This window comes from Drosophila montana, unplaced genomic scaffold (genome assembly GCF_035044405.1).
Source record: "Drosophila montana isolate Dmon_TW-CO22-7 unplaced genomic scaffold, ASM3504440v1 contig_2626_1, whole genome shotgun sequence".
NCBI lineage: Eukaryota > Metazoa > Arthropoda > Insecta > Diptera > Drosophilidae > Drosophila > Drosophila montana.
In genome coordinates this window covers 1417575-1426494 of record NW_026997490.1, presented here as the reverse complement: position 1 = coordinate 1426494, position 8920 = coordinate 1417575, and the positions used below count along the sequence as shown (strand labels likewise).

Genomic DNA, 8920 nt, shown 5'->3' with positions numbered 1-8920 from the left:
TGTGTACAATTTTTGTTTGTGAAGTTCATGAACAGAAACTGAGCAGAAAAAAACAAAAACATCAAAATGAAAACAAAAATATGAAAAACTATGAAATATGATAGATATAGAAAGGACAAAGCATAGATACCCTAAATATTAAATGTAGGCTTTTTTAAAGTCTGTAATACATATGTATATATAATTCCGTGCTAGATTTTTTTATGATATATTCTTTATAATATAAAGTTCAATAAATTCTATTCACGTTTCCCTTTCGCATCCACAGATGGTTCCTAATAAAAGATATTCCATTTTAAAGATCTCTTTACCAATGGGAGAGGCTTTTTCTTTACAAACTATGGCTTGGATTTTTAAAGATCTTGAACTTAATCAGATCAGAATCTTACAAGAAACTTTATTAAACAATTTATAGAACTTTAAATAAGTTCACATAGATATCAAATAGTAGCAACAGCTGCTATTTATATTTTCTGGAATTAAATGATCTAAAGTCTTATTTTCTGTGTATCTTAAACAATATTTCAAAATTATTTATTCGTAAAAGGTTTTTGAAAGTTAAATGTTGTAGCATAATATTCTTTCTGCAAAATCTGCTATAAAATTCGTAATATTTATTTGTTATTGCCTTTAAATCAGTATAGATAAATAAAAATATATTTCCAAATATTAAGCAGAAATATTGTCGAGCAACAAAATTTGACTAAGCCATGATTCTGACCACATCACTTCATTTGCATATGCCAAGATATTCTCACTTATCTTTATTTAAAGGTGAACAATTATAATTGCGTTGAGTTCTGAATAGATACTGCTTTATTCTAACAAATCCCAGGCCATATATACTAACAGAGTATCTTAGTTTAGACCACGGTCATAAACTATTTTTTTATTAGCGTATTTTTCTTACCATTTGCTAAATTTTATTTTTAACATGACATATCTTAGCGACGGTCACTTTACAGTCTGGTTACAATCTTGAGTGGTATAATTTGAACAAAAGATCTATAGGATCGGGAATAATCTTAAGTGGTTTTCTGTATTTTGTCTTTAAAGAGTAAATTGTTCTGTTTAATAAAAGATAACTATATCCAAATATACTATTTTGCATTATAAGATAATATATATATACATATATTTAGCTTCTTATTGCATATATATACCTACATATAATAAATCACAATAAATCCTCCAATATAAATATATATATGTTTTTCATTATTTTCAAATATATGCATCGATATTTAACAGAGTTACCTGATGAAAAGCTCGCTCCAACTGCGCCCGACACAACTGCTCACAAGCCCAGAGAAAGAGCATTCGCAAATGGCAAAAAGTATTTACATGCAAATTACTCATTGGGACAAGTGCAGTTCAGTGCGTTGTGGCTGGGAGAGAGAGGGGGGCGGGTGGCAAGTCAGGTGGTCGAGGGGCGGGTGGGGGTGTGGTTGGGTAACTGTTGGGACAATGGTGCGAAATTTGCATGTTTATGCGAAATAACATTGCGTTTGACTGTTATGAAAAATTTTCGGTTGACGGAGAGTTCAGTGTGTCATGAGGAGAGAGGGGAAATTGGATGAGGAGGTGTTTGGGGGTGATGTGGCGAGGGGTTTGTGAGGGGGGGGGGGGGGAGGGTTGGCGCGTACAACGCGTCGTATGCGCAACGTGGCAAATTTGTAGCCTGGCAACTTGAGCATCATCGCTGTCAGTGGAATTTGCGCGATTTGTGATTGCCAGCTCAGCGCATATTTCGAAGAGAGAGAGAGATGGATATGGATATGTCAACCTAGGTTAGCCAGACAAACAGTCAGAGGGGGTAGGGAGAAGGGGAGAAGGGGGCCTGCCTAACACAGCTTCAAGTGCAGCAAGCGTCTGCAACTTTGCATGCAAATTGCTTTATGGCCAAATGAAATTGGTTTAATAACAAATTCAATTTAAGTTTAAGCATTTTTTGATACACATACGTGAGCACACAATCATTTGCGTGGTGGTTGAGGGGGGTAGGGGAAGGGGGGGGGGGGTGTGTGCACTCGGCGAGACGTTGGCTTTGTGCATTTTAATTGAATTTTTCCCTTTTTGGCAGTTGGCCGTTGCCAACGTCACAAAAAATTTAAATCACGGCACGTTTCAAGTACGCTCTTTGCTGCCACTTTTGTTGTTGTCGCTGCTGTTGTTGTTGCTGTTGTTGCTGCTGTTGCACTTGAACAATTTTTCATAATGTGCAGCTATGAAAAGCTAGCAAAAATTAACATAAAGGCCAACTGTCCAGCTGACCCACGTTCCATGACGTTTTCTATGACACGCCCTTTGCAACGGTTTCTAATTGGGAAATTGTGTTTGTTGTGTGTGTGTGTGTGTGTGCGTGCGAGTGTATGTGCTGCCCACTCAATTTGTTTGATTTTTGTTTTCTGTTTGTCTTTCTGGCTCTGACATGCCCAACATTTCACTGACCTGCCTCACACACAATAGCCACAACAACAATCAAAATAAAAGAATTTCTCTTTTGCTTTTCACAGCACAATTTGTTGATTCTCTTGTCGTTGTTGTTAAATTGTTGGCATTGTTGCTGCTCCTTGAGCTGTCAATTCCAAGCATTTTGTCAAATCAAATATGAAATCTTGACGGTTCCTCGAAATGCTGATAAACCAACGAGTGGACAGTTAGACCTAAATAATGGAAATGCTGCTGGTTTTTGTTATCGAAATTTGTTTCAAATCTTTGTCAAATATCTTTAAATGCTGTTATAAAAAAAAACAAAAATAATATTACATTTTGTATGTTAGATTTGTTTTTTATTTAAAGTATAATTTGATGTTCCATGTAGACTCTTGCAAAGTAGCACAGCCCGTAAAACCTTTACGAATGCGATACAAAGAAGAAAGCAAAAACCGATTGCACTGCCGAGAGCACAAGCCAAATTGTGCTTTTATATGTCAGATTTAGGAGAAAAATCAAATGAACGTCGAATGCAGATTTTAAAATGCACAAAACTTCCATATACCCTGTAAATAAACATGTCTTTGTTGCTAAAATGACAGCCTACACACACTATATAAATTCCAATTAGAACTCATTACTTTCACTCAAACTGACTGCTGATTAATCAGATTTTAATATAATGCTATATACCCTTTAAATTGCCACACTGAATAAATTCCAATTAGAATTCATTATTCACACTAGATTTTTCTCTTGAGTAATCAGATTTAATATGAATATAACTTCTTTATACCCTGTAAATTTCAATGAGAACTCATTACTTACACCGAAACTGTTTGTTGATTAATTAGATATGAATATGAATAAAACTTCTATATACTCTGTAAATTCCAATGAGAACTCATTACTTATACCAAACTCCTTGTTGATTAATCAGATATGAATATGAAAAAACTTCTATATATTCTGTAAATTGAAATATCTTTGTTATTTGAACAGTCGGCAACACACACTATATAAATTCCAATTAGAACTCATTGCTTACCAAACTCTCTGCTGATTAATCAGCTAAACGAGTAGCTAATCAAGAAATATATAACTATATATATGCAGCTATTCAGTTCTAATGAGCATAAATAACAATCGTTCTTGAATTTCGATTATTGGCTACGCACGAGCGCTATAAATAAAGCCGACATCAGAGCAGCAAAAATATTGCGCATACGCCGCGTGGCCCAGGCTGGGCCATTAGCTGGCTTGACATTGAACTTGCCGTTATATCGATGCCATCAAAGGCCAATGGGAGGGGGGAGGGGGGCTGGTTCGGGCTGGCACTCAGACACTGTTGCGGCGCATTAAATATTCATTTTGGTCGCTGGCTGCCACAACAATAAAAACGTCAGGCTCGCATCCCGGGCGGCAAAACTTGTTTAATTGTTAGACCAAATGTTCGTACAACTGGCCAAAGACACAGCTAGACACGACCCGGGGCGCTGTCACTGCCACAAGGGTGCGTATGCGGGGGGGGCGGGGGATGTAATGAAGCAACATAAATCTCGGCACTAAATATATTTGCCTGGAACGAGGCCCGGCAAAGCGAGCCAATTAATCTTAGACGGCAGGAGACTTTTTTGTATGCTCTTCTTTTTTGTAGCCTGTTTTTATTTTTTTTGGGGACAGACGCTGGGCAGCAGCTCGACTTGCCACACACAAGTAATGGCAATGTCAATGTGCATCCAAGAATCAGGCCCCCTTCCCCCTCTCCCTCCCCCTTCAAAGCTTCCTTCTGGTTGTGCGTGTAAATTATAGATAAGCGCGTTAATGTTGCAACTCCTCGTGTAAACTTTACGCCCAAACTTTGCCGAAAACTTGGCCTAAAAGTGTGTCACAGCTACGATTGTCCTCCCTCCCCCGCCCCCTCTCTCACCATCTCTCTCTGCCCCTGTCTCCGCCGCCACGCCGGATGCCAGATACACAACTTCCGGCGTGTCCCTACCCGGGCGCCCTTTTATCCAGTTCTCCGTGCAAATGTGTCGAAATGTTGCGCATTTCTTTCTTCTCTTTGGTTTATTTATTTGTGGTATTATTATTATTATTATTTATACTTTCAGCGTGGCTTTAACTTGAAGTTTTCAACTTTATTTCGCACTTTCCTTTTTAGCGCATGAATTTTTTGTTTTGTTTTTTGCCACTTTCTGTGCGAAATTAGCAATTTAAATAATTTAATTACATCGTGACCAGCAATTTGCGGCGTTAATTAAAACGTGCCCCTGTCCACGTGCCACACTCAGTCTCGGGGTTTTGTGGGATTTTCGGTTCGCTGCATATTTGCAGCAAATTTCCACATTTTCATCCATTAGCAATTCGGCTGTTGAGTGTAGGCAATTTGTTGCGGCCATCAGGTATTCAATTTCATTCGATCTTGTTTGCATTGCAGCTGAAAATTGATCTGATGTGTGTGCGTAAAATAATTTAACTGAAACGAAATAGAGCGGCGTTTAATTTGTGGCAGGGCTTAAAACAACAACGGCATGAGAGCTTATAGGAAAATTGTAAGGATTTAGGTCGCCGGTTCAAACTCCGAAGCAATTTTTAGTTTATATGCAAGTGTTATTAGTTTCTTAATCACAGAGCAAAAATGTATAATAAATAATCACAATTTATTGGGTGTTAATAATGATAATTAAAACTGTTCTATTGACATAAATATTTTGTCAGCCTTAACCATAAGAGTTTCTTAAAAAGTCGACTTGAATTAAACTTTAGATAACAACGACAAAGTTAGGATTACTTCAGCACGCCGAAGATTTAATACCCTTGTAGACATTTGCCTTTTGCAGATATGTGAGAATAGTGAAGCTCGTAAATGCTGAGTTTGATGAATGATAACTCGGTAAACAGAATATTTGGCCATTAAAGAACCCCTTTTTTCGATAGCTTTAAAATTGAGAGACTAGTTCACATAGAAACAGACAGATGGACAGATAAAGAGACGGACATAGTTATATTATTCGCCTGTTGATGTTGATCTAGAATATATATATACTTTATAAGGGTCGAAGATGTCTCCTTCCATGCCTTACACATTTCATAATAAAACTATAATATCCTCTTTAAGGGTATTGTAAAAGTTCTTACACATTTAATATTAAGACCAATTTTTTTGTTTAATTCATTCCATTTAAGCTCTGCTCTTCAAGTGAGTGTGGTTTTATTACACATCCGAAACGGACTAAAAAAAGGGAAACTTTTCAACAATAATTGAAATTTAAATTGCACTTTTAATTAACAAAAAGCCAATTTATTCAAGTATTTTTAGTATAACTATTGTTCGTTTCAGCTTGAAGTGACTTTTCCCAGTTTGCATTTTGCAGCTAAAATTAACTTGCATTTATTGATAAAGTACTTTTCAAAAATCTCTTGGGTGCTTTTTCTGTGTAACAAGTATTTAAATTGTTTCGATTGAATAACAAAAGTCTTGATAGCTGCATTTTTATGGCTTTTGACTTGGCTGTGCATAATATTGCGCATACGCCGAGTTGTGCCGGCAAAGTAAATGTCTGGCATTCCGAATTATCTTATGTAACGAATTTACACAACATTCATGCACAAAGAAATTCGATTTATGCTCTTAAATAAATTCTCACTGATTGCCTAACATATTAATAAATCAATTTTCAATTGGCTTCAATAATTTTGCCAACTGTTTGCCGAGCACATTTCACAGAGAGCTTGCTTACGGCTCTTGAAGCGGAAATTGATTGTGTATAATTTCCAGTTGAGCTAACCAGATGAGCGACCGCAAGCCCCAAACAGAAGTAAACAAACTGCAAAAGCTGTGACTAAAGTGCAGAAAACGCAGCCAAAAAGCCAAAAACACGTGCCGGGGAATTTATGTTAGCCAACTTTGAGCGCAGCGCAACTGCAACAGCAAGCAGTAAGTGTGTGCGCGACTAGCAGATACCCTACGCGAAGCACCGATAAGATGTAGATTGACAAAATCGATATTTATCGACAATTCATTAAATCAGGGGCAGAATTATTGAACGAAAAATATTACAACTCTGTCAAATTAATCGAGCTAATCGATATTTATCGACAATTAAGGAGAAGGGAAGGAATATCGATCACAAAATACTACAACTTTGCTAAATAATGTGTCTATAGCAAATATAATCCTCGACCTAATCGATATTTATCGACAATCAAGGAAATATAATATATCAATTTATTTTCCCTCTGGCTGTTACAATCGCCGAACTATTCGATATTGATCGACGATTGTGGAAAAGAGGGGTCGGATATCGAACACAAAATACTATAACAGTGCCAAAGTGCCAAGTTTTTCTTAGAAAGTACTATTTTAAATCGATATTTATCGACTGTATATATCGATTGGGGGATATATCAACAATACCAAATTCCGCCAAGCAATTTAAGTGTCTCCAGCTCTACAGAACTTGCCTACGAAATCTTGTTTGAAAATGGATTTTAATCGATTCTAAGAAAATTAGGTGAGATATCGATAAAAAAGATAAGCTCATTCTGCCTATGATTTACGTGAAATTATATTTAATACGATTTCACTAACTAGATCCTTAAGATTCCGGCGGATAGTTGTTTCATTCTGCCTGTTACATACATCCACACAATGCCAATATACCCTTTCGACACATTCTCAATGGGAACAGGGTATTTTATACCCGATTGCATTAGCGTCATGCAATGTGCCAAGTGACCAACTCAGACCTACTCTAAGCTACCCCCCCCCCCCCCTGCCCCCCTTTTCCCTAATATATCTCATATACAATTGAAAAGCTTTTACACTTTGCACCGAAATCTAATTAGGGATTTTGTGTTTTGTTTTCGTTGTCATTGCAGATGTCACATCAGCTGCAGCAGACACGTCGCCGTTTGGGCTCGGTTAGCGACTCGGCGCCACCGTCGGAGTCCAGTGAGGGCACCGCCTCCTCGGAGCAGCGGGACGAGCTGATACTGCATCCGGATTGGTCGGCACACTCGCAATCGTCGGCACAGCGCAGCAGCGCCCATGGCACCACATCGCTGTACAATGCATCCGATATCGATGCGGACACCATCAGCACGGACACGAGCAGCAATACGAATCTGTCGGAGTATGAGCGCGGCCAGGTGGAGAGCTTCTTTGCCGGCCTGGGCACCGAGATCTATGTCAGCGGCGCTCTGGCCAATCTTTATGAGGGCACCGGCAACGATGGCGACTGGCGTCTGGTATTCACCGGCATACCCGTGATACTCCACGACAAGGGCAATGCTAGGGCGCGAGCCATGCCCAGGCTCACATTGGTGCTGGCCGAGCGCGGGTCGTGCTTTGCGTTGTGGTCGGATCGTGTCGATAATCTGTCGAATTATCGCATAGCGGGCCCCTCGTTTCACACCATGTGCCTGTCGAGCAATCATCAGCAAATGATTGGCTTCAGTTTCGATTCGACGGATGCGGCACGCGAACTCTGGCAGCATGTGGAGCGCTTGGTCAGCGATCCCGAGAACATTGCACTGTCGGCGCCCGGACGCAAACAGAAGAAACAGAAGCGCGTCAAGCCGGCTCCGCTGCCGCCCAAGTCACAGATATCGCATCCGTGCCAGTTCCATCATGTGACCAGTGTCCTCAAGGAGGATAGCGAGCGATACTACAGCATGCAGGCATTCGGGCCGGTCAATCCGCAGCAGCATCGTTGATCAGGGTCGGGCGCGTGGATCTGGAACACGAGCGCCCTCTGGTGGCAGAATTAAAGCCCCCATCAAATTTACAAAAACAAAGCTCCAGTCCCCCCCCCCCCCCAAAAAAAAAGCACCCCATATATATGTATAATGGTATAGTTTCTAGTTCTATTTGCATCTAATATATATATATATTTGTTATAGGCCTAAGTTATGCCAATGTGCGTGCTGCACAGCTGTGTGGATCGCGCATTTATCTGTGATACCATTTAGGCGTCTATATTCCTAGACATTAGCATTCGGAATATTGGCAAAATCAAAAAAAAAAAACGTATAAAAAACAGAACGAGAAAGAAGTGCTATCTTCGGCACACCGAAGATTTAATACCCTTGCAGACCCAACCTTTTCAAAATGCTTATAGTGCTTTGCCCGTATCTAAGAAGCACAGGGAAAATAGTTAATTCCGAGTATGGTTAAGATATCATGAAAAACAAAACAGGTTTCCGTACAAAAACTTAATTTTCGACCGATCGTTCCTATGGCAGCTATATGATATAGTAGCCCGATGTGAATAAGATTTTGCATAAGTGGAGGGAGCATAGTAAAACTAATAAATGCCGAGTTTGGTCAAGATATCTTGAAAAACAAAAAAAATTCCATACAACAGCATAATTTTCGACCGATCGTTCCTATGGCAGCTATATGATATAGTTGTCATTTAATAGGATTTTGCTTATATATGGGGAGCGTAGTAAAACTAATAAATACCGAGTTTGGTCA

The 8920-nt window shown here is 39.1% G+C and overlaps 1 protein-coding gene across 1 annotated transcript; it reads left to right on the top strand.

The window, feature by feature from the left end:
• The first annotated feature begins 7305 nt into the window (after positions 1-7305).
• On the top strand, positions 7306-8247 carry MESR3 (misexpression suppressor of ras 3). Its single transcript, XM_064683459.1, has one exon. It carries the CDS (start codon positions 7321-7323, stop codon positions 8155-8157), a length of 837 nt encoding a protein of 278 aa, XP_064539529.1. The 5' UTR covers positions 7306-7320; the 3' UTR covers positions 8158-8247.
• The last annotated feature ends 673 nt before the right edge of the window (positions 8248-8920 follow it).